At 38.1% G+C, this 26526-nt stretch overlaps 1 protein-coding gene and 1 pseudogene across 2 annotated transcripts; one reads left to right on the top strand and one right to left on the bottom strand.

Moving 5' to 3' along the window:
• The first annotated feature begins 219 nt into the window (after positions 1-219).
• LOC143579766 (EH domain-containing protein 1-like) lies at positions 220-8801 on the top strand. Its single transcript, XM_077062978.1, has 15 exons — positions 220-544; positions 4574-4653; positions 4839-4907; positions 4991-5096; positions 5151-5206; positions 5279-5321; positions 5393-5442; positions 5522-5635; positions 5740-5842; positions 6632-6681; positions 6802-6930; positions 7026-7277; positions 7369-7448; positions 7535-7661; positions 8472-8801. Exons 1-15 carry the CDS (start codon positions 220-222, stop codon positions 8799-8801), a joined length of 1914 nt encoding a protein of 637 aa, XP_076919093.1.
• On the bottom strand, positions 8511-22731 carry LOC143579765 (glycerophosphodiester phosphodiesterase GDPDL3-like; annotated as a pseudogene). The gene is made up of 8 exons (XR_013143517.1): positions 22264-22731; positions 20808-21101; positions 10855-11466; positions 10746-10781; positions 10381-10664; positions 10148-10290; positions 9581-10067; positions 8511-9439 (listed from the first exon to the last, which is right to left on the bottom strand). The product of XR_013143517.1 is annotated as a glycerophosphodiester phosphodiesterase GDPDL3-like (transcript).
• Positions 22732-26526: the final 3795 nt, after the last annotated feature.

Below are 26526 nucleotides of genomic sequence, written 5' to 3'. Positions count from 1 at the left end.
GAGTATTTCCTGGTCCAAGTAGTTCTGAATTGTTATTTTTAGGTGAAAAGCATCGGGCCTACTATTTGTTTCATAATAACAATTTTAGTCAAGAACCCCTAACAGTTCGTCGTGGCGATCAAAAATTTTGGGAATGCTTTAGACGTAACCAATACCAGAGAACGTCATGCGCCACATGCGTGTTGCTGTTTTGGCGGTGTTATTGAATGTGGTTACAAAATGGTTGATAATCATCTTGTAACCGCGTTAGTTGAGAGGTGGCGCTCGAAAACACACACATTTCACTTCAAGTTTGGGGAGACCACAATAACCTTAGAAGATGTACAAGTTCTATGGGGTCTGTCGATTGGAGATAAGGTTGTTTCTGGTAGGGATACTAGATTAACATTTCCCGAGCAACGGTACCTGTGTAATGAACTATTAGGATTGCATGTTGAAGAAAATGATTTTAAAAATCAAAAATTAAGGTTAACTCGTCTTACAGCTGAACTAGGAAATATTTTCCGGATGACGCATCGGAAGACGATTGTGTTAGGAGGGCAAGGTGTATATACTACACTTATTGGGTGGTACTTTGTATCACCTGTACCGTTCCAAGGTTTTGATGACGGAGATCCATCGGATCAACATCGACCAGTAGATATAAATCACCCCCCAAAGGAGACACGACCTAAACATATAACAAAAGCACGCTCATTTGGAATGGAACATATGCACGCGCACGGGCGCAAACACAAGTAACATGTTTTATTTAATGTTGTATGTCTTAAATATTTGTGCTTTTATTGTATGTGTTGTTCTTGTATATTAAAAAGTGTACTTGCCAAAAAAAATAATAATAAACATCAAACCGTGGTTTGAAACCACGGCTTGAACATCAAAACCACCTCGCTTACGGACAACAGTATTAGGTTATATTTTAGGTGTAATATGTGGTTTCAAACCACGGTTTGTATTATTTTATTCTTGCTTTCTTGTTTTCTTAAAAGTCAACTGACACACTTAAAGAAAAATAGACAAACCGTGGTTTGAAACCACGGTTTCACCATTTTTTAAAATACTTAAAAAACCCCACCATTTTTGAAAATACTTTTATTGGAAGCACTACTTATGGAAAATTTTTGGTAGTAGTCAGGTGTCGAAGATAATTCAGAAGACATATTTTTGGAGAAAATTATATAAGTTTTAAGAGTGTAGGATATGTTTTTGTAAAGATTGAGTGAATGATATATATATATATATATATATATATATATATATATATATATATATATATATGCGTAATTACATAATTACTCTACTTGTATATATAATTACTCTACTTGATTCTCACGTTTAGCACGTTAATTTTATTTGTATTTGATCCAAACCCATATATATATATATATATATATATATATATATATATATATATATATATATATATATATATATGTTTAAGTTCAAGAAAGAAATCAAATTATTGCAAGAAATGAGAGAAATGAATATCAGCCACTAGTTTTATTTTAGGTTTTAAATATTTAAAAATAAATAAAAAAGATGTAAATGCAACAATAAATGCACACTCTCTCTCCAATTAATACAACTAATATAACCATAATAAATATCTCTAATTAATATTCAAACTAATTTAACTATAATAATTAAAAAGATAAAAACACTACTTTACTTTTATTTTTTATTTATACATTCTTCATTTTATTCAACATAAATACAATTTATTCATATAATACTATTTCTTTATATTAAAAAAATAATTTCCACAAAATATATTAGCATATATCAACGTATTTAAGTTCAATAAATATAAAACCTACACAAAGTTATATAACCTACACTTGTTTTGAGCAATAAAAACGTACAACATACAAAAAACATATAACTTACATATGTAATTCGACATCAACAATTATATAAACTACAAAAATATACAAATACCCTACACATGCATAGGTCATATGTTTTTCGTATGTAAGCTATATGTTTTCTTATTCTTAGAACAAGTATAGGTTATATGTTTTTGTATATGTTGTATATTTTTTTGATATTTAATGCAACCATGTGTAAGATAGTTTTTGTATTATTCATTACAATGTAACCACATGTTGATGGATATTGATATGTTGAGTTTGAAGAAATTGGTTTTGAAAAGAAATTAATGTATGAATAAATTGTATTTGTGTAAGATAAAATTTCCTTGTGTAGGTTATATGTTTTTTGTGTGTAGGTTATATGTTTTCGTGTGCGTGTATTTTATTGATGATGAATTTTGTGTGTAGGTTAAATGTTTTTATTGTGTAAATTATATGTTGTCTTATTCTTAGAACAAGTGTAGATTATATGTTATTGTGTAGGTTGTATGTTTTTTGTTGATACATAATGCAAACACATGTAAAATTGTTTTTTGGTATTATTCATCATAATGTATGTATGTGTTGATGGATATTAATATATTGAGTTGGAAGAAATTAGTTTTGGATAGAAAGAAATTCTAATGTATGAATAAATTATACTTGTGTAGGGTAAAAATTAAAGAAACAAAAGGTAAGTTATAAAAATAAATGAGTTCTAAATATTTTTTAATTATAATAATTTAACTAGTTATATTAATTAAATAAATAAATATTATGGTTTATTAGTTATATTAATCGAAGAAGAATAATAATTAATAGGTTCTTTATTTAGCTTTAAACATTTAAAACTTAAAACAAAACCATTGGTCCATATTCATTTCTTACATTTCTTGCAATAATATCATTTCTCTCTTGAACCATCCCCTACATATATATATATATATATATATATAAGATTGATTTCTTTTGAGAACCATGTTGAGTTTTAAAAACTCGAAAGAACTACGTAACAATTTTTTTTTGAATTTTTTTACACATGTGTAATACGTAAGTGTAAGTAACGTAAAAAAAATTACAATATTTTTTTACACACCGAATCGACTTATTACACATGTGTAACTAACATTCAAACTTGTGTAATTATCACAAATCTTTATTCTATCTCCTGATTCATTATTTAATCAGATTTAATCTCAACCACATATTTTATACTCATTTAATTAAATTTGTGGTTTATATTGAGTTCTTAAAGTTCTTATAACTCACTAAGTTCTCAAAATATCTCTATCATATATATATATATATATATATATATATATATATATATATATATATATAATATTTTTTGATTTTTTTATTAAACGGTAATATATTCATTGTGGGCTGGGTCCACTTGTTTTTCTCTATTCCGCGTCGGCCGTTCTGACGACGTTCACTATCGACGCCCCACCACCAAGGACGCCCCTTAGTTGTGTTCCGCGCCCAACAGCGCTCGCCAAACTTCTTCACCGCGCTCATAGTGAAGGGTCATAGAAAGATTGATATCAATTATATATTGCATTTTCTTTTTTATTACTTAAGCTTTACTTTATTATTTGTTATTTATATTTGTATACGTTTATCTTTTAAAAAAATACATAAAGATTCATTATCATATGATTTTTATTCCCTTTATTTTATTTATTGTTTTAACTGATTATTATATTTAATGCCAACAACATTTTTAAACCTTAAAATTGGGTAATTATCAGCTTTACATGTATTATTTGTCGGTTAAACGATTTTCATAAACTTTGCTGAGTAGTTGTTGTAGTTGGTATTTACAATGACTGAAACTTTTTCATATCTAAAACTATCTCATCGTCACATGTTTTATATCCATGTTTTAACTGATATCGCGCCTCGAAAATATGTTTTTTTGATTTACTAATTTATGTTAACCGAATGCGTCAGTTCGTAGCTGTAAGCCTGTAGCGTGCTGGTTTTTTGGTTCTACATGTGATAATTTGTTGTATTTTGGATTTGACCGGTTCATTTCTTTTGTTTAGTTCTGATATCGTAACCCGATAAAGGCTGATTTCGCATCGCTCGCAACACGTTCGTGGTTTAACGTTTTTTATGTATCCTTTTTCGTTTGGTTTAATGGTCATGCTACGAAACACGAGTCTAAATCCTAGTTTGTATAAATATAATAATATTATTATTTTTGGGGCCCACCCACCCACTTCCGTAGCCGTTAGTTATGCAACTGAGATCATCCAAAATCTGTGAGGTTTGGCGCCTCAAACGGAGGAGTGAATAAAGGAAACCAAATTTCATCATCACTTGCAATTTTTCAACATTCATTCATTTCGATTATTCAACTCGTTTCTATTCGATTCGATTCATTCTAAATAAATAAAAGTTGGTTGAATCAATAGAAACGAATCACACCTTTTGATTTGATTTGATTTGGAGCCCCTCGAGAATCTGGAATTGTTATCGTAATAATAATTTCAGATTTTCGGTTGCAATGGATATTGCTTCGGCTCCGATCAATCGCTGTTCTAAGGAACATCACAAGCTCTATCAAGATTGGTTCCTTTGCGCTGACTCAGGTTTAACTTATTATTATTATTATTATTATTATTATTTATTATTATTATTATTATTATTATTATTATTATTATTATTTCAGTTGATCAAAATTGATCTTGTTATTAATATTTATGCATCTTCAGATGGCGATGGACGCGTTACCGGAAATGATGCCATCAAGTTTTTCGCCATGTCCAATTTATCTCGACAAGATCTCAAACAGGTTTTTAATCCTGCATATTATTTCTACATTGCCGTATTTAGAGTAAACTAATAAAAAATAAAGTAATTAATGAATAATAAATGAACCAAACTCGAGCTTAAAAAACTACTCATGTGCTGAGCTCGAGTTTGCCTGGTGGAGGAATTTGGATTTTGTATTACTGAAGCCTAATTTGATTTTATAAGGTGTGGGCGATTGCGGATACCAAAAGACAAGGGTTTCTTTCTTTCAAAGAGTTTGTTACTGCGATGCAGGTGGTTAATTTGTTCATTCATTATATCTTTCTTACATTGGACAGCTATAGAAACTCATATTTTACAATTTGTGTGAATATCAGTTGATTTCTTTGGCTCAAACCGGACATACAGTGAGCAGTGACCTTGTAGACTCAGGCAGGAACTTATACACCTCACTTGATTTCTTTGAAACTATGTCATTTGTTAGTAAATTCATATGATTGATCATATGTTTTCGGGTGAAAAACTTGGTTTTTGCAGTTAATGCTGAAGATTTGAAACCACCAACGATGGAGGGTCTGGATATGTTACTAGCGGTAAGTATGGCATCGGTTTTTTTAGCAGAATAAACGAAAAAGATGCACTAATATGTTTATCAATATTTGCAGAAACACAAGCGACATCAAAAGTCAAGCGATGTTGATTTCAATGGTAATTACTATGTCTTTTGGGAAAAAAAGCAAGAGGATATTGTCTAATGTACAGTTTTTATACTCTTTCAGGTGGCGGTTCTCAGGTTGAGATTTCTGCTAACGGAAAGCATACAAAGAAGGTATTATGATTAATCTTCAACAAGTTTGAATATTTTTAGAAAAATGTTTTTTATCCCAGTATTCTTTGTGAATGCTTAGATTCCCTTAAAGTCTGTTACGTCAATCGTCGATGGCCTGAAGAAGCTATACATTCAGAAACTAAAGCCTTTAGAAACCATGCATCGGTTTAATGAGTTTGTTTCTCCCACATTGGTAAGTTAGATAGTGTTTCAAATGAACTTTAAACCATTATGTGGATTATTTGTAAACCAATAATAATTAGTTTCCTTGTGAATTGTTGCTGTTGCTTGTTTTAGACCAACAGTGATTTTGAAGCCAAACCTATGGTGATGCTTTTGGGTCAATACTCAACTGGGAAAACAACATTCATAAAACATTTGCTTAGAAGTGGTTATCCAGGTATGTTCTTCGATCACTCCTGACCCCACCAACAATGCCTGTTAGAGGTGACAATTTTGATCAAATAACTTACAAATAGGTCAATTCAGGTTATGTTTTATGTCTAGTAAATGCCACGCAAAAAATAAAATAAATAAAATAGTTCAAATCATTTTATTCGACTTTTATACAATATCTAGTAGGAAATGTTTAAGATTAACCCAATCTCAGCCCTACAAAAAAGTGCCCGAATGGGATCGTGAGACATGAGATACTCGAGATCGGCTCATTAAAGGCTCTAATCGAGCTTAAATGAACCCGAGCTCGAGCCTAAGATAATCTTGTTTAATAAACGAGCCCAAGCCCGAGCTTCACTTATCGAACTTGAGCCAGCTCACGAGCCTAATTTTTTATTATTTTTATGTGATATACATTATCTAATAATTAGTATATAAAAATCATGTTAGAAATAACTATATAATATATATTATGTTATATATAAAGTTATGATTGAAATATATGTCAAAAATAAATATAAAAATATTTATATAAATTAATTAATATGTAATAAATGAATCAATCCTTGGCTGAGCTCGAGCTTGAAAAACAACTCACGAGCCGAGCTCAAGCTTTAATATAGAGCTTGAAACGAGCCGGGCTCGAGCTCTCTGTAAGTTAAACAAGCCAAGTCGAGCTAGGGCTCTCGGCTCATTTACACCCCAACTAAATAGACTAGTTACCCGACCCACCCATTTTGCCACGTCTACCACAACTCTATCTTTGTTTCTTATTGTTGTATCTTTCCGTCAGGAGCACATATTGGCCCTGAGCCTACAACAGATAGATTCGTTGCGGTCATGGTATGTCGTAGATCCTTTTAGGATACTTTATATGGCAGTTGAACTTGTTGGATTTTATAAAATTGCAAAATAAATTAAAATGGTTGAAACAATCTTTCTTATTTCTTTTGCTCTATGCAGAATGGAACTGATGAGAGAAGTATTCCCGGGAATACGGTTGCTGTTCAAGCAGACATGCCATTTAACGGTCTAACTACTTTTGGAAGTGCATTCTTGTCTAAATTCCAGTGCTCTCAAATGGCTCATCCTGTAAGTTATTATTAAAGCATGCAAATTTTGTGAGAATAATATATTCTTTAATTTTCTATAAAACTGATCATATGTTTTGTGTTTGGCTAAAATAGTTGTTGGAGCATATCACATTTATCGACACTCCCGGAGTTCTATCAGGAGAGAAACAAAGAACAGAAAGAAGCTATGACTTCACAGGTGTCACGTCGTGGTTTGCTGCAAAATGTGATATGATTTTACTTCTATTTGATCCTCATAAACTCGATATAAGTGATGAATTCAAGCGTGTCATATCATCTTTAAGAGGACATGATGACAAAATCCGTGTGGTCTTGAACAAGGCTGATCAAGTTGATACCCAACAAGTAAGAAAAAAACTTGTTGGTCAATATTAATATTGTTTATTCTAAGTTGGTTAGTGATTAGTATTGTTTAAAATTTATTTTTGTTTTGTAGCTCATGAGAGTGTATGGTGCACTAATGTGGTCACTTGGTAAAGTTTTAAACACACCAGAGGTTATGCGTGTTTACATCGGGTATGCTATGATTGCCATTTTAGCATTTGGCCTTGGTCAACTGTTTTTGGTTTTATAAACTCACATGTTTTATCTTTTGAGGCCAGTTCGTTTAATGACAAACCAATTAACACAACTGACGATGGGCCACTCGGGGCAGTGTTATTTGAGAAAGAGCAGGATGACCTTCTTAATGACTTAAAGGACATACCTAAAAAGTCTTGTGACCGTAGAGTGAGTTAATTTTTCATTTTAATTTTTTATTTAATTTGGGTTTGGTTATGTACTAACTTGGTGCAAATACCATAAAAGACCAATCAAATTTTGAGTGAAAAAGTCACCCAGCCTGATTCAGGTATATTAAAGTCCCTAAATTTGTCAAAAATAGATGAAAAAGCCCCTCAGTCGAGTTTAGGTATATTAAATCCCCTAAACTTGTCTATAATGCACGAACATAAGCAAAAAAGTTTAAAATAGAGATTTGTTATCCCTTAGACTCATCTTGACCATTTTAAAATTTATACGGTCTTATTTTGACCATTTTAAAAGATAACAAGACGCTATTATAAAAAGTAGCATGAGGGACTTACTTTTTTTGTGTATTTTTGACAAATTAAGGAGCGCAAATAACATAAAAAACCAACATATTTTCCATATTTTCTTACCAAAGCCCCTCAGCATTTTATTGCATATTAAAATCCCTTTACATGTTAAACTTAAACAAAGTTGTGAAATTTCATTTTTAAACAACTTGGAACAGGTACATCCAAATTGTTTTAAAAAAACAACTGGGATAAAGAATAGACACATAAGCAAAACAACCGGATGTACCAGTTCCAAGTTGTTTAAAACTATTTTTTTTTTCGCTCTTTTGTTCCATGTTAACATGTAAAAGGAATTTGCATAACAGTATGTTGGTTTTAAATGATATTTGCTCTTTAAATAATATTAAAACTAAGTTGAGAGATATTTTCATGCAGTTTAAGAAAGTATGTTTCTTTTTTTTTTATGTTATCAACCTTATAGCTTATATATCATATACAGATAAACGAGTTTGTGAAACGAGCTAGATCAGCAAAGATTCACGCTTACATCATCAACCAGTTAAAAAAGGAGATGCCAAGCTGGATCGGGAAGACGAAGGCTCAACAGAGGCTAATTGATAATCTTGAACAAGTTTTTGAAAAGATTCAACGGGAGCATCATTTACCACCGGGTGATTTCCCAAATATTGATACCTTTAGACAGGCGTTAAACGGTTACAATATAGACAAATTTGAAAGAGTGAAGTCGAAAATGATACAAGGTGTTGATGACATGCTCGCTTATGATATCCCGAATCTTTTGAGAACGTTTAGAAATCCGTATGAATGATCGAGGTGTTTTAGAGAAGTTTAACCGATGCATATGATTATAATGATATGTCATCCATCTGCAGGCTTTGAGATGCAGGGAGTTAGGACCATCTTATGTTTATTTTTCTTTTTTGTTGAGGAGGTGTCATATAGTTAATGTCATTTTTGTTAGGAGTATGCGCACATAGCGTTTTGCAACTTGCTAGTAGGTTGACGTCCTTCCAACTGTATTAACAGAAAATGTAGCATAGTATAGAGGTTCTTACAAATTCCCCATGGAGGGGATGATGTCATGTATGGTTATTTGGTATTGAAGATTCAAGATTTATCATGCTTGATTTAAGTTCACGATTCGTATACCACAAATATGTTAATACATACAAATGCCAAATTAAATTCAAATTACAGACAGTACTCGGTATCAAAAGCAACAACAATAAGCAGAATCCTCACCACAGTTTTAGAGTGTAGCTGCACTGCCAGATGGTTTTGTAGGAGGTACGGGTCCTTGAGCCACGTCAGCATCTTTCAAAACAGGATTAGGAGCCGCAGCCGGTGGCATCATTAGAGGTGTCATGAGTGATAATAACTGGCCAGGTCCTGCTGGACTCATGTATGCTGGTATCTTGTCCGCTGCTAACCCTAGACAACGGTTCCCTAAATCCCACCAAAACTTATAAATTAATAAGTATATACAGAGAGGAAGGAATCATGAGAAAACTAAAAAAACTATATGTGACATATACCAGTTTGACTGACAAAGTCAAAACAAACAATTCACAAAATAAATAAACTTACTTCTGTATTTGGAAGCAGTGGCTGGATAAGATGTAATGACACCATTGACACCAGCACCGTTAACATACGTGTTAATTTCAACATACGGGTCTGAAAAGAAGTCGAATGGCTGTGAAACAAACTCATTATCAAAAACCTTTACATACACAGGGAGCTTGAAAGCATGAAGCTTTGCAACAACTTCAGTTTGATCACCAAGAAATCCACTGTTTTTAGGAAACACAGATTCCTTCCCAATAATAACAGAATTGGCAAATTCACGTATATCTGTGACGGTCGAATTGAGGACATCACTTATATTCTCATCAATTTCATAAACAAGCTCATGTCTTTTGCTTCTTGCCTTGAAAAGTTTCAGAACCGCACTATCCGGTGACGCGATCAAAATTTTCTTGGTCCTTTGTTTATTTGTTCTAGATTTATTTAAAACGTTCATTACCGCATCTGTTACACTCAATCCTTGATTAGCAGCTAAGTAAGCTGCATTCTGCAAGTTGTGACAACAAAAATGGTATCACTTTTGTATGAGTTAATAAATGAATGAAATTATGTTGACTTGTGACTCACTTTAATGTTGATCAAGACACCAGAAACTGAAGTAGCATTACTAGCAAACTCCAAAAAGTCAGATAGTTTCATAAAGTTGCCAGATTTTTTGAATCTTGGATTTCTCGAAAAACCAAAGTTTGAAAATGGGTTGCGCATTACAGCTAAAACATAAAAGAAAAAAGAAATAAGAATATAAGAAAAACCGTAACGTTAATGAATAATGATATAAAACTAGCAAGTAGAATACTTACGTTGTAAGGTCTGAATCTGGTCCCAAGTGAGACTGAAGGTAAATATTCCAGGACCGGTTTGAAGGTCAGGAATCGTTGATATAAAACTAGTAAATCCCGACCGCTCAACATTCGTTCTACCAAGGAGGTTTATTGAACCTAGACAAAAAGGTATCCCATCACTCGTTATTTGAACCGGACAATCGATAATATCTGCACCGTCATTAACAGCTTTTTGATATGCCAAATCAGTAACCCCGGGTAATCACCACTTGCTCCTTCATTTGATATAATTAAAGGTTTTTCTGAACAAATCATAAAGAAAAAAACCACGTCATCATTAATAATATATTAATATAGTTTAATATCCAGAATAATATATGTACCTTGAGTTTTGTTTTTCCCCAAGTTTGAAAGGCAATCTGTAATATTACATGCATAGAAATTAGAATCTTGAAGAGCAACAAGACAAGAAACATAATATTAATGACTTACCAAATGTTACAGATGGAGTTATTGGGTTATCAGAAAGCACACCATCAACAGAAAACGCACCGTTTTCAACATATTGGAGATACTCAAGTGCAGGGTCATAACTGTAATTGTACGCGAGTTGCACATCATTTGCCATATCAGAAGCAAAAACTTCTAGACCCGCTTTATGAGCATCGGTTACCAAAGTAGTAGCCGGTTGCAAATAGAAATCACTACTGACAGGCCATATGTATGTTTTAGGAACAATAATTCCTTGTGCAAATGTTGTGATAAATGTCAGATTCCTCAAAAGATGACGATATGTTTGTTTAGTTGTAGGCTCGGTGTCACCCGGTCTAAGAAACCGAAAAACTAATTTGGTTGTTTTTGGATTAAATTTTGTCACAATACTTCTAAGAAAATTCACTTCAGGTGATGAAATATATTTAATACCAAATTTTCTTGAAGCAGCCAAGACATAACTTCTCATGCTCAAATTATGCTGGCGGTAAAACACATCATGCTGGATGTTCAACCACAGCCCCGGTGGTTCTAACCCGGCCACGTCATCAACAGTAAGAATGCTGGAAGAGTCATCAAAACACGGGCTCCTATAGTAGATCCCTTGTGTTACTGTAACAATAATAGTAATATTATCCTTTTATCATTAACCATACTAAACATAGACATTATATCATTGACAACTAACTGTATGAAACCGAAAATGATGCATTGTCACACCCGGCCCTGAGCGGCGGAAACAGCCGGGCGCGCGCGAGTGGGGATTGATAATTAAGCACGGGCCATTGCAAACATTCAAAGTAAGATTTTCATTGCGCATGAAATGTTTAATACAATTACATTACATTGTTTAAAAATTACATAAAAACATCCAAGTATAAAAACTGTTGAAGATTTCCACGCCATATCCCCTTGCGCAGCGGGAACAACCACGCGCATCGAAGGGATAGAACTAAAATCTTCCAAAAAGCTAGTTTTAGATGTTCAGCGTGAGGTGCTCTAAGTGTGACTCCATGCGCTACCTAGTTATCTCCTGAAAGACACGTAAAACATTTGAATCAGTATAAACTGAGTGAGTTCACAAGTTTTAGTAACTTGATAAATCGCATTGCATCATAGTCTTGATAAAAATCATATTGAAACACATTTCTGATTTCATGTCTAAACATATGCTTGATAATCCGTATGAAAACATAGATCTGACAACATATTTCTGATAGATCCGTTCCGCGGGTTACGCGCGAACGTTTCTGGAAAACGTGCTCGTCCATGCAAAGTGGCGCTGCCACTACGAGCTAAATAATGTAATGCCGTCCCGCGGGTTACGCGTGGATATTTCTGAAAAACCGTTCTCGTCTATGCAAAGAGGCGCTGCCCCTACGAGCTAATCAATAATTCCGTCCCGCGGGTTACGCGCGGACGTTGTGCCGGAAAACAAGGCGCTCGTCCATGCAAAGAGGCGCGACCCCTACGAGCGGGCTCAATCCCATAGTACTGCCCCATGACCATACTAGGCACTCGTCCATGCAAAGAGGTGCGACCCCTACGAGTGGGTGGATCAAACCAGCAGTCCCTACCCTTAGAGTTCCAATGGTAAAGTGATCACTTACTCGAATTCTGGCGCACATACATCGTAAACCATAGATAACCATTTGCATTGCTCATCATGAAACATAATTTAAACACAATCGTTTGCATAACTTGTAAGTATACCATGATAAATCGTAATTTAAGTACGTGTCCCTCGCCCCGAAAACAGTTTAAAAACAGTGAAAATAGTGAAAATAGGGGCTGTGAGACTCACCTGTGTTTCTTGTTAAGGGATTAATCGAGATTCGGGTTTTCTTGGTGTTGGCCTCGGAATTGAAGGTCTAGTAACAGGATCGGAAATGAAAACAACGGATGCTTGGGAGATGATTAGTGCAAGGTTGCAGTTCTTAAGAGAGAAGTTTGAAGTGTGTTTGGGTGATAATTTGGGTTACATATTTATAGGCAAGATTCAGGGAACACAATCCCTTGCTTTAGGGGATTGTAATCTTTTCATATCTAGGTGTAATGATGATAAAGTATGGAAATTATTATTATTTATTTAAAAGTGGAGGAGTGGATTCTGATTTGATTTGGACAGGACATGCAGGTTTGTGGTTGGTGAGAGTAGGATGGCTGACAGTTGACTTTTCATGTTACAGTATGCTTTTTCAGATGCTTTTGTCAGTGTACAGTTAAAAAGTGGAAATCTCTGAAACACGCTACTGTTTCCTTTTGGGCGGGAATAATCTCCTTACATCTGGAGAATAGACTAAGTGTTCTGCGCGTATAACTTTGTGCGCATAGCTTTCTGCGTGAAGGACATTTCTTTGCTGCGGGTAGGTTTGTAACCTTCTCGCAGTCAGGGACATTGAGTTTCATTTGTAGATTCTCCAGGTGGTCTTGGTATTTCAACATAGTGATCAGTTATGTTGAAGTCAATTCCATCTTGGAGCTTCAGACAAACTAACTCTCAATGTTCCCGCCATGCGTGGAGGTTAGTTCCCCTTCTGCACGCGCATAAACGATTTGGGATGCACCCGCCTTAGCATCATGCGGGACGGTCAACCCATTAGACAACATAAAGTTAAGTTACATGAAAACATAAAGCCAAAACATTCGCGCATGGCGCATATAACATATGCCCACGCTGGTTCTTACATCGCGCGCTCGCGCAGGGCGCACATAACGTGCCCGCGCTGATTCTAACATAGCGCGCTCGCGCAGGGCGCACATAACACATGCCCGCGCTGATTCTAATATAGCGCGCTCGCGCACGGCGCACATAACACATGCCCGCGCTGATTCTAATATAGCGCGCTCGCGCACGGCGCACATTACACATGCCCTCGCTGATTCTAATATAGCGCGCATAATATTCACAATCACCTAATTATTAGGTTGATTACTTAGTTTATAGGATTGGGAAATTACCGGGTGTCACATTTTCCCCCTGTTAAGAGAATTTCGTCCCGAAATTTAGGAGACGTCGCTGGCAGAAGCCATGCTCTGAAAGAGGTGTGGGTATTTCTGGCGCATTTGATCTTCTCTTTCCCAAGTGAATTCAGGCCCACGCCTTGAGTTCCATTGAACCTTTACTAACTTGATTCGACTTCTGCGCAACTTTTGTTCTTTCCAATCGGTTACGGCTATAGGCTCTTCTACGAAGTGCAGATGTTTGTCGATGTGAATCTCTTCCAACGGTAGAATCAACGTTTCGTCAGATAAACACTTTTTGAGGTTGGACACATGAAACGTATCATAAATCCACTGAGTTCGGCGGGTAAACGGAGTTTATAAACAACCGGACCGATCCTTTCCAGGATCTCAAATGGTCCAATGTAGCGCGGATTCAACTTTCCTCGCTTGCCGAAACGGGGGACTCCTTTCCATGGAGAGACTTTCAAAAGTACTCTATCCCCTACTTGAAACTCCAACGGTTTCCTTCGCACATCTGCGTAGCTCTTCTGTCTGTCGCGCGCTGTCTTAAGGCGATCCCGTATCTGAAAAATCTTGTCTGTTGTTTCTTGGATCAATTCTGGACCAGTCATTTGCTTGTCACCCACTTCAGCCCAGCACAGTGGGGATCTACACTTGCGCCCATACAAAGCTTCAAACGGCGCAGCCTTGAGGCTTGTGTGATAACTGTTGTTGTATGAAAATTCAACCAATGGGAGATGAGTATCCCAGCTACCCCCGAAATCGATTGCGCACGCGCGCAACATATCTTCCAATGTCTGGATTGTTCGCTCGTTTTGTCCATCCGTTTGGGGATGATAAGCTGTACTCATGTCAAGACGAGTACCTAAAGCCCCTTGTAACGATCTCCAAAACCTTGAGGTGAACCGACTATCTCTATCAGAAATGATGGACACTGGGACTCCATGTTTTGAAACTACTTCTCGAATATACAATCGGGCTAACTTTTCCATCTTATCGGTTTCCTTGATCGGCAGGAAGTGCGCTGACTTAGTTAGCCGATCTACAATAACCCAGATCGTGTCGTAACCCCAGGTGTCCTTGGCAGTTTGGTGATGAAGTCCATAGAGATTTGTTCCCACTTCCACATGGGAATTTCTGGCTGCTGAAGTAACCCCGACGGCTTCTGGTATTCAGCCTTTACCTTCGAACACGTCAGGCACTTACTGACATATGTCGCGATGGCGCCTTTAAGATTGGGCCACCAATACAGCGCTTTAACATCTTGGTACATCTTGTCTGCGCCAGGATGTACGGAATACCGCGTCTTGTGAGCTTCGTTTAATACTTGCTCGCGCAATCCTCCCTTGAGAGGGACCCATATGCGGTTAGCGAAATATAGATTGCCGTTCTCTTTAAGTTCCAAACTCTTAATCATACCCCCAAGGGATTCGTTTTTAACAAACTCTGGTTTCAAGGCTTCTTGTTGAGCGTCTCGGATGCGGGTAGAGAGCTCTGCGCGAATGGTCAGTTTTAGAGCCTTGACTCGTAGCGTTTTTATTCGCTCCTTCCTACTTAGCGCGTCTGCTACCACATTCGCCTTTCCAGGGTGATACTTTATTTCACAATCATAATCATTCAACAATTCAACCCATCTTCGTTGCCTCATGTTTAAATCCTTTTGATCAAATATATGTTGAAGGCTCTTGTGATCCGTAAAGATTATACACTTTGTACCATAGAGGTAATGGCGCCAAATCTTTAGCGCGAAGACAACCGCTCCAAGTTCCAGATCATGCGTTGTGTAGTTCTTTTCATTGGTCTTGAGTTGGCGTGAGGCATACGCTATGACTTTGTCTCACTGCATAAGGACACATCCGAGTCCCTGATGTGAAGCGTCGCAGTAAACGACGATGTCATCCGTCCCCTCGGGCAGAGACAAAATTGGCGCACTACATAACTTCTGTTTCAACATTTGAAACGCCGCTTCCTGATTTTCGCCCCAAACAAACTTCTTGTCTTTCTGAGTTAGCGCGGTCAGAGGTAGAGCTATCTTGGAGAAGTTCTCAATGAAGCGTCGATAGTAGCCAGCTAGTCCTAGGAATTGCCTCACCTCAGTTGGGGTTTTTGGCGCTTCCCAGTTTTCGATGGCCTTGACTTTGGAAGGATCAACGTGTATTCCTTTCTCGTTTACAACGTGACCGAGAAAGTGAACTTCTCTAAGCCAAAACTCACACTTGGAAAACTTCGCATACAACTTTTCTTTCTTCAACAATTCCAAAATCAATCTCAGGTGTTGCTCATGCTCGGCCTTGGTCCGAGAGTAAATCAGAATATCATCTATAAATACAATCACAAACTTGTCCAAATATGGTTTGCACACGCGGTTCATCAGATCCATGAATACAGCCGGCGCATTAGTTAGCCCGAAAGGCATCACTAAGAACTCATGATGGCCGTATCTAGTTCGGAAGGCTGTTTTCGGCACATCTTCCTCATGGACCCTAAGTTGGTGGTATCCTGACCGTAGGTCTACTTTCGAATAATAACTGGATCCCTGCAACTGGTCAAATAAGTCGTCAATCCTCAGTAAGGGGTACCGATTCTTGACTGTCAGCTTGTTCAGCTCCCTGTAGTCAATACACATTCTGAACGAACCATCCTTCTTCTTAACAAACAGTACTGAAGCTCCCCAAGGTGAAAAGCTTGGGCGTATGAAACCCTTATCCAATAGTTCCTGTAATTGATTGGATAGCTCTTGCATCTCAGATGGAGCTAGTCGATAAGGCGCTCGAGCTACTGGCGCAGCTCCTGGGACTAAATCAATACGAAATTCGACTTGTCGCGGTGGCGGTAATCCGGGCAAATCTTCAGGAAAAACTTCTGGAAATTCGCGCACTACTGGTAAGTCTTCAATTCTTCGCTCATCTCCTTTCTTCTCTACTACATGCGCCAGGAAGGCGTAGCACCCTTTCCTTAGGCACTTGCGCGCCTTTAGGCACGAAATCAGTTTTGTCGCAACTCCCCTTCTTTCCCCTTGAATTACCAAGGTCTCTCCGTTCAACAGTGGGACCCGAACCTGCTTCTCATGGCAAATAACTTCCGCGTGGTTCTCGACTAACCAATCCATACCTACCACAATGTCAAAACTTCCCAAGTCTATTGGCAACATGTTAATATTAAACCCGTGACCTCCCATGACTATTACACATTGTTCAGTTCTTTCGATCGCGCATAACTGCCTACCATTGGCTAGTTCTATAGTATAAGGTGTGTCTAGCCTACTGGTCGCTAAGCTTAGGGAGTCTTTAAACTCAGCGGATATAAATTTTAGGTCAGCTCCAGTATCAAATAAGACAGATGCAAAATGGCCGTTAAGCAAAAACGTACCGGTTACCACATTCGGCTCTTCTTTAGCTTCGCCCGCGCCGATCACAAAAGCTCTCCCGCGAGCTTGGTTTCCCTTTTGCGGGCAATCCCGACTAAAATGCCCTGGCTTCCCGCATGCGTAGCAGTTGTCGCTCGCTCCAGCTTTTCTGATACGGCAATTCATCGTCTTGTGCCCTGGTCTGCCACATTTGGCGCATTCGATTCTTGCGCATTCACCCTCGTGGTGATACTTGCATTTGCTGCACCATGGGCGAGGCCCGCTGTATCCTTTTCGCGGTGGCTCCGCGGCCTGAATCGCATAAGTCCTTGCGCTTTCTTGCTTCTTGAACGGTGGCTGCTTGGAGTCGGACCCTCGGTGGTGAGAGTTCCACTTCCTCTTGGGATCAGAGGTTCGCTGCTCGATTCCGCGCGTAGTCAACATACCCGCACGGACCGTATCCCTTGTAAGGGTGATGGCCCGCGCTACCGCCTCATCAAAGGTTGGAGGTGCTGCGGCGTTGAGCGGAACCCTAACAACAGGAGGTAACCCAAAGATATACCTCTCGATCTTCTTTTCCTCCGTGTTTGCCATGTCTGGCACCAACTGGCAAAGCTCGTTGAACCGGTTGTTGTAGGCGTCGATATCCGTTCCTACCATGGTGTGGTTCCAGAATTCCTGTTGCAGACTCTGAATTTCTGCGCGAGAGCAGAACTTTCTCATCAACATTTCCTTCAGTTCCTCCCAGGTCTTGTGAAGAGCAACTTCTCGCCCCAAGGTCTTCACTTGAAGCTTCCACCAAGACGAAGCTGCTTCTTGGAACATGCAGGTCGCGTAAAGGACCTTCTGGTTCTCACTACATCCGCTAATGGAGAGAACTGTCTCCATCTTGTCAATCCAGTTGTAGAGTCCAATGGCCCCATCGGTACCCTTGAATGGCCAAGGCCTACAGGCCATAAATGTCTTATAGGAGCACCCTTTGTCCAAGGCTCCTGATTCGGGTTCTGGGGTCTCGTTCTCCTGACGACCCTGACTAGATTCGGCCTTGCTGGCCTCATGTGTTGCGATCGCTTGCGCGATTATTTCCGCGAGTTCCTCGGGTGTCATGGTAATTCCCTTGGCTCTAGTTGGAGGCATTCTCGCTTTAAAAGAGTGAAAATATATCAAACTTAGCGCATGTACTCTGAGCACATAATGTTCTTATCTTTATTCACTAGACACTGTGTGACCAGTGTTCCTAAGTGTGTGTATAGTTTCTTTTGAAAATATTTTCTTTGAAAAATATTTCATGCGATTCCCCAACGGTTATAGTCTAGGTTAAAACTTCTTTTCCTAGTTCGCTATAACCAGTGCTCTGATACCAATCTGTCACACCCGGCCCTGAGCGGCGGAAACAGCCGGGCGCGCGCGAGTGGGGATTGATAATTAAGCACGGGCCATTGCAAACATTCAAAGTAAGATTTTCATTGCGCATGAAATGTTTAATACAATTACATTACATTGTTTAAAAATTACATAAAAACATCCAAGTATAAAAACTGTTGAAGATTTCCACGCCATATCCCCTTGCGCAGCGGGAACAACCACGCGCATCGAAGGGATAGAACTAAAATCTTCCAAAAAGCTAGTTTTAGATGTTCAGCGTGAGGTGCTCTAAGTGTGACTCCATGCGCTACCTAGTTATCTCCTGAAAGACACGTAAAACATTTGAATCAGTATAAACTGAGTGAGTTCACAAGTTTTAGTAACTTGATAAATCGCATTGCATCATAGTCTTGATAAAAATCATATTGAAATACATTTCTGATTTCATGTCTAAACATATGCTTGATAATCCGTATGAAAACATAGATCTGACAACATATTTCTGATAGATCCGTTCCGCGGGTTACGCTGCGAACGTTTCTGGAAAACGTGCTCGTCCATGCAAAGTGGCGCTGCCACTACGAGCTAAATAATGTAATGCCGTCCCGCGGGTTACGCGTGGATATTTCTGAAAAACCGTGCTCGTCTATGCAAAGAGGCGCTGCCCCTACGAGCTAATCAATAATTCCGTCCCGCGGGTTACGCGCGGACGTTGTGCCGGAAAACAAGGCGCTCGTCCATGCAAAGAGGCGCGACCCCTACGAGCGGGCTCAATCCCATAGTACTGCCCCATGACCATACTAGGCACTCGTCCATGCAAAGAGGTGCGACCCCTACGAGTGGGTGGATCAAACCAGCAGTCCCTACCCTTAGAGTTCCAATGGTAAAGTGATCACTTACTCGAATTCTGGCGCACATACATCGTAAACCATAGATAACCGTTTGCATTGCTCATCATGAAACATAATTTAAACACAATCGTTTGCATAACTTGTAAGTATACCATGATAAATCGTAATTTAAGTACGTGTCCCTCGCCCCGAAAACAGTTTAAAAACAGTGAAAATAGTGAAAATAGGGGCTATGAGACTCACCTGTGTTTCTTGTTAAGGGATTAATCGAGATTCGGGTTTTCTTGGTGTTGGCCTCGGAATTGAAGGTCTAGTAACAGGATCGGAAATGAAAACAACGGATGCTTGGGAGATGATTAGTGCAAGGTTGCAGTTCTTAAGAGAGAAGTTTGAAGTGTGTTTGGGTGATAATTTGGGTTACATATTTATAGGCAAGATTCAGGGAACACAATCCCTTGCTTTAGGGGATTGTAATCTTTTCATATCTAGGTGTAATGATGATAAAGTATGGAAATTATTATTATTTATTTAAAAGTGGAGGAGTGGATTCTGATTTGATTTGGACAGGACATGCAGGTTTGTGGTTGGTGAGAGTAGGGTGGCTGACAGTTGACTTTTCATGTTACAGTATGCTTTTTCAGATGCTTTTGTCAGTGTACAGTTAAAAAGTGGAAATCTCTGAAACACGCTACTGTTTCCTTTTGGGCGGGAATAATCTCCTTACATCTGGAGAATAGACTAAGTGTTCTGCGCGTATAACTTTGTGCGCATAGCTTTCTGCGTGAAGGACATTTCTTTGCTGCGGGTAGGTTTGTAACCTTCTCGCAGTCAGGGACATTGAGTTTCATTTGTAGATTCTCCAGGTGGTCTTGGTATTTCAACATAGTGATCAGTTATGTTGAAGTCAATTCCATCTTGGAGCTTCAGACAAACTAACTCTCAATGTTCCCGCCATGCGGGGAGGTTAGTTCCCCTTCTGCACGCGCATAAACGATTTGGGATGCACCCGCCTTAGCATCATGCGGGACGGTCAACCCATTAGACAACATAAAGTTAAGTTACATGAAAACATAAAGCCAAAACATTCGCGCATGGCGCATATAACATATGCCCACGCTGGTTCTTACATCGCGCGCTCGCGCAGGGCGCACATAACGTGCCCGCGCTGATTCTAACATAGCGCGCTCGCGCAGGGCGCACATAACACATGCCCGCGTTGATTCTAATATAGCGCGCTCGCGCACGGCGCACATAACACATGCCCGCGCTGATTCTAATATAGCGCGCTCGCGCACGGCGCACATAACACATGTCCGCGCTGATTCTAATATAACGCGCATAATATTCACAATCACCTAATTATTAGGTTGATTACTTAGTTTATAGGATTGGGAAATTACCGGGTGTCACATGCATGAACTTACAGAAGACTTTTTGTAGGTCAGAAATGGTGAAGTCAACAGGAAAGTATCCTTTTACAGGTACTCCGTTGACTTTATACGTGTTTTTTCTATTAGCAACCATTGTAGCGATTGTAGAATAATTTTGAAGATTAATATTTGGGAAACATATGCCAAAGTTATCTTTAGTTAAATGTACATCACACAACAGAATTACATCGGGTACGCTAGTGACCAGAGCTAGCTCATAGGCATTGTAGCTGGAAGAAGGAAATAGGCCTGAAAATCCACCATTTGCGACCACTAATGGGCGCTTTCCTGCAAGTTGATTTTAAGAACATATCATAAGAAAGAAAGATGCATACACATTATACATGTTATGCCTGTTAAATGGGGTGTGCGCATATAACTGAATTAACCGACCCATAATTGCAGGGGTCGGCTCTGAGAATTCACGTGCCCCGGGGCAGGCAAAAAAAAATGTCCCTTAAACCTTAACATATTAAATAATGTAAACATTTTTTTTATGCCGATTAAAGTTATAGCGATAAACATAACAATTAGCAAAATCATGGTATTAGAATGAGTTTATGACATATTGAATAGGCTAATAGCTAATGAGGATTTGTGAAGCTCTCTTAACATTCTTGATAGCAAATTGGTGAATCAACTCTTCACAGTCTATGCTCTCTAATGTTCCGTTCTCGATAGCTATCATCACCAACCCGCTAAATCTTTCTTGGGACATTGTGGATCGAAAACAAGATTTCAACAACTATAATGTCGAAAAACTCCTTTCTGCATATTTGTTTTGATGTTATCCCGCCTATTCGTTTCTTTTATTTTTATTTATTTAACCTATGTTGATTAATTAAAAAGTACTTGCATTTTTGTGGGCCTATAAATCTTTGGGTAATCTAAAAAAGTGGGTCTAAAAGGTGTTTGAGTACTATAAAAATAGTGGGATTATAAACGTTTGGGTATTATACATATATAACATCGGGAATTTTTTAAAACTTTTATGCACCCGAAAAAAGTGCCCCCGGGCGGCCACCCACTTGGCACACCCTAAGAGCCCGCCCATGCATAATTGAATTAACCGATGAAACCTAATCGGTATGAAAAACCGATTGGGCTGGTTTAGTGTTTTCTTGAAAAGCGAAAATAGTGGTTAACAAGGTTTTCATACACGTGAAAATGAAACCAGGACCAATTACATGTGTTATTAATATTATAGATTATATGTATTTTTTAGCATACTAATATAATACATAACATTCTATAGTAAAAAATATCAAGCACAAATTTTCATTCCCAAATAATACCCAGTCATATTGTTTTTGAGCTATTTCTAGCTAGGTTCAAATTCATGGTTAACTAACCCATAACTGACTCGCTATAGCCCTTCGAAAACCGATTAGCCGAAACCATGCATAACCACTCGGGTTATGGGCAAGAACCGACCCATGCACATCCTTACCTGATAATGTTAGCCATGGAGAAGTTGCGTGATCGGATATCTGAGCAGCGATCAAAGAGAGCAAGTAGATTATTGGTAACAGGTAGAGAAGGTACCGGATGTTAAACATCGCCGGAAAATATACGCGGTTGACTTGACTTTTGAGAGAAGTGCAGTGCAGTGCAGTGCAGTGCAGTGCAGCACTTGGGTTTTTGTGGGATTTAAGTCAGTCAGATTGACAGGTAATCTTGTTGGAGCTCAAAAGTCAAATATACTGTTTTTAAGTTTCCACTATCAAATGGCCATATGATTATGCTACTTCTTTAAACTTTAACCACACAAATAACGTACGAGTTGTGTCGTTGTCTGAGTTTTCTCATAACCATTAAGTGGGATGGGTGTGAACCCACCAACACGATAAACACGTTTACACTTTACAACTTGATTATCACCCACCAATCCCTTTGACATGTTTAGATAAACCGATTAAATGGGTTGTGTTCGGTTGTCACGCTTTTATGTGTGTGCGGATATTGTGGTGTTTTTTGCCACGGATAGCGTATGGCTAATGTTTTGGTGAAACACTTTGACCCGTCAACCCAACATGATTTAACATACCGAATGTTTAGTATGCTAGTTTTGAAGAATATAAATTCTTTAAAAGTAACTAGGATTTCGACCCCCCCCCCCCCCCCCCCCCGCGTTGCGGGGGTTTGTGAAACCATAGCCAAATACAAAAATGAATGCTTTATTCTAACACATCATTTAATTGATATACAACCTAAAAGTCTAATTTAGGATCCACACCATAAAATAAGAGTATCAAAACAATCAGAGAGCTTTAATCCACTCTACTTCCACAAATGGAATTAAAAAAAAAAACAATGAACATCATAAATTGCAGTGGCATTCCCCAGTTGTATGTAGAGCTTATTTATACAAATTTGCATTACAGTTTGTATAAAGAATGTTAAATTTCATATAACTCAAGAGTTGCGCGGGTTAGTGCCTAGAATTTCGTAGTCATTACAAAACAAAGAAAAAATAACACCGGGTGACTCGTATCACTCATATCTACATATCATCCTAGTCATTACGAAAGCAAGAAGCTCAAATACACAACTTCCCCATTGACATTGAAACACGGCTCAATGCTCCCACGGCTGCAACCAAAGTTGGCATGTCAAGTAAGCAAGTGTCAATTACTGCCGGCTAAAACCTTCAACAAAAAAAAATGACTACTAAAACTACAGAAGCAACCTAAACCTTAAGTATACATGTCCAAAAACAACATATAGCAACCAAAATCCAACATCATTAAATTGTTAATGTTAAATTATATGCATGGCTTTGATAAAAAGAACACATGTTTATTGCATTATCAAACCTGACAACACTGACAGAGACTATGAAACTGCCAATGATAAACAACCTACTTACCTACACATGAAAACGCCACCAGCCTTGATAGAGTAAGAACCGTGCGCAACAGTAGTCACCCATACCAATACCAAAAAGCAAAAGAAACATCTTTGTAGTATTTGGAGTTTTTTTATATAGGCGGTTGATTAACTGCATAAGCAAAATCAGCGAGAGTGATGTGGAAATTAGAAGATAGCATGGGTATTATCCGAGTGTTGCCTACATCTTTTTGTGAACAAATTCAAAATCAAGAGTGGGCAAGTTTGATATTTCCAGATTTTGTAATATTATGTTCTCAATTAGCAATTAAAATCTGGCTATTGAGTTACATGTTTTGTATATGCTTTTTCAGATCAATATAATTTCTTTTCTAGTGCAGACTTTGTTGCAACCTAACTCTTCGTGATCACCAATTTTGTTGCTAGGTTCAAATTCATGGTTAACTAACCCATAACTGACTCGCTATAGCCCTTCAAAACCGATTAGCCGAAACCATCATAACCACTCGGTTATGGGCAAGAACCGACCCATGCACATCCTTACCTGATAATGTTAGCCATGGAGAAGTTGCGTGATCGGATATCTGAGCAGCGATCAAAGAGAGCAAGTAGATTATTGGTAACAGGAAGAGAAGGTACCGGATGTTAAACATCGCCGGAAAATATACGCGGTTTGACTTGACTTTTGAGAGAAGTGCAGTGCAGTGCAGTGCAGTGCAGTGCAGTGCAGCACTTGGGTTTTTGTGGGATTTAAGTCAGTCAGATTGACAGGTAATCTTGTTGGAGCTCAAAAGTCAAATATACTGTTTTTAAGTTTCCACTATCAAATGGCCATATGATTATGCTACTTCTTTAAACTTTAACCACACAAATAACGTACGAGTTGTGTCGTTGTCTGAGTTTCTCATAACCATTAAGTGGGATGGGTGTGAACCCACCAACACGATAAAGCACGTTTACACTTTACAACTTGATTATCACCCCACCAATCCCTTTGACATGTTTAGATAAACCGATTAAATGGGTTGTGTTCGGTTGTCACGCTTTTATGTGTGTGCGGATATTGTGGTGTTTTTGCCACGGATAGCGTATGCGCTAATGTTTTGGTGAAACACTTTGACCCGTCAACCCCAACATGATTTAACATACCGAATGTTTAGTATGCTAGTTTTGAAGAATATAAATTCTTTAAAAGTAACTAGGATTTCGACCCCCCCCCCCCCCCGCGTTGCGGGGGTTTGTGAAACCATAGCCAAATACAAAAATGAAATGCTTTATGTCTAACACATCAATTTAATTGATATACAACCTAAAAGTCTAATTTAGGAATCCACACCATAAAATAAGAGTATCAAAACAATCAGAGAGCTTTAATCCACTCTACTTCCACAAATGGAATTAAAAAAAAAAAACAATGACACATCATAAATTGCAGTGGCATTCCCCAGTTGTATGTAGAGCTTATTTATACAAATTTGCATTACAGTTTGTATAAAGAATGTTAAATTTCATATAACTCAAGAGTTGCGCGGGTTAGTGCCTAGAAATTTCGTAGTCATTACAAAACAAAGAAAAAATAACACGGGTGACTCGTATCACTCATATCTACATATCATCCTAGTCATTACGAAAGCAAGAAGCTCAAATACACAACTTCCCATTGACATTGAAACACGGCTCAATGCTCCCACGGCTGCAACCCAAAGTTGGCATGTCAAGTAAGCAAGTGTCAATTACTGCCGGCTAAAACCTTCAACAAAAAAAATGACTACTAAAACTACAGAAGCAACCTAAACCTTAAGTATACATGTCCAAAAACAACATATAGCAACCAAATCCAACATCATTAAATTGTTAATGTTAAATTATATGCATGGCTTTGATAAAAAGAACACATGTTTATTGCATTATCAAACCTGACAACACTGACAGAGACTATGAAACTGCCAATGATAAACAACCTACTTACCTACACATGAAAACGCCACCAGCCTTGATAGAGTAAGAACCGTGCGCAACAGTAGTCACCCATACCAATACCAAAAAGCAAAAGAAACATCTTTGTAGTATTTGGAGTTTTTTTATATAGGCGGTTGATTAACTGCATAAGCAAAATCAGCGAGAGTGATGTGGAAAATTCAGAAGATAGCATGGGTATTATCCGAGTGTTGCCTACATTCTTTTTGTGAACAAATTCAAAATCAAGAGTGGCAAGTTTTGATATTTCCAGATTTTGTAATATTATGTTCTCAATTAGCAATTAAAATCTGGCTATTGAGTTACATGTTTTGTATATGCTTTTTCAGATCAATATAATTTCTTTTCTAGTGCAGACTTTGTTGCAACCTAACTCTTCGTGATCACCAATTTTGTTGCTAGGTTCAAATTCATGGTTAACTAACCCATAACTGACTCGCTATAGCCCTTCAAAAACCGATTAGCCGAAACCATCATAACCACTCGGTTATGGGCAAGAACCGACCCATGCAAATCCTTACCTGATAATGTTAGCCATGGAGAAGTTGCGTGATCGATATCTGAGCAGCGATCAAAGAGAGCAAGTAGATTATTGGTAACAGGAAGAGAAGGTACCGGATGTTAAACATCGCCGGAAAATATACGCGGTTGACTTGACTTTTGAGAGAAGTGCAGTGCAGTGCAGTGCAGTGCAGTGCAGTGCAGCACTTGGGTTTTTGTGGGATTTAAGTCAGTCAGATTGACAGGTAATCTTGTTGGAGCTCAAAAGTCAAATATACTGTTTTTAAGTTTCCACTATCAATGGCCATATGATTATGCTACTTCTTTAAAACTTTAACCACACAAATAACGTACGAGTTGTGTCGTTGTCTGAGTTTCTCATAAC

This window comes from Bidens hawaiensis, unplaced genomic scaffold, assembly GCF_021521415.1.
Source record: "Bidens hawaiensis isolate Kalapana, Puna unplaced genomic scaffold, B.hawaiensis_p1.1 tig00029937_1, whole genome shotgun sequence".
NCBI lineage: Eukaryota > Viridiplantae > Streptophyta > Magnoliopsida > Asterales > Asteraceae > Bidens > Bidens hawaiensis.
Note: the sequence above shows the minus strand (reverse complement) of the source record. Positions and strands in the feature narration are given on the sequence as shown.

What these genes read in the sequence shown, in the direction of transcription:
- LOC143579766 (XM_077062978.1), top strand. Translation starts at nt 220, where the DNA reads ATGGTTGATAATCATCTTGTAACCGCGTTAGTTGAGAGGTGGCGCTCG. An exon ending in AGTTTGTTTCTCCCACATTG is followed by an intron (nt 5,636 to 5,739) that starts GTAAGTTAGATA and finishes TGCTTGTTTTAG; the next exon opens with ACCAACAGTGATTTTGAAGC. An exon ending in GCTCTCAAATGGCTCATCCT is followed by an intron (nt 6,931 to 7,025) that starts GTAAGTTATTAT and finishes TGGCTAAAATAG; the next exon opens with TTGTTGGAGCATATCACATT.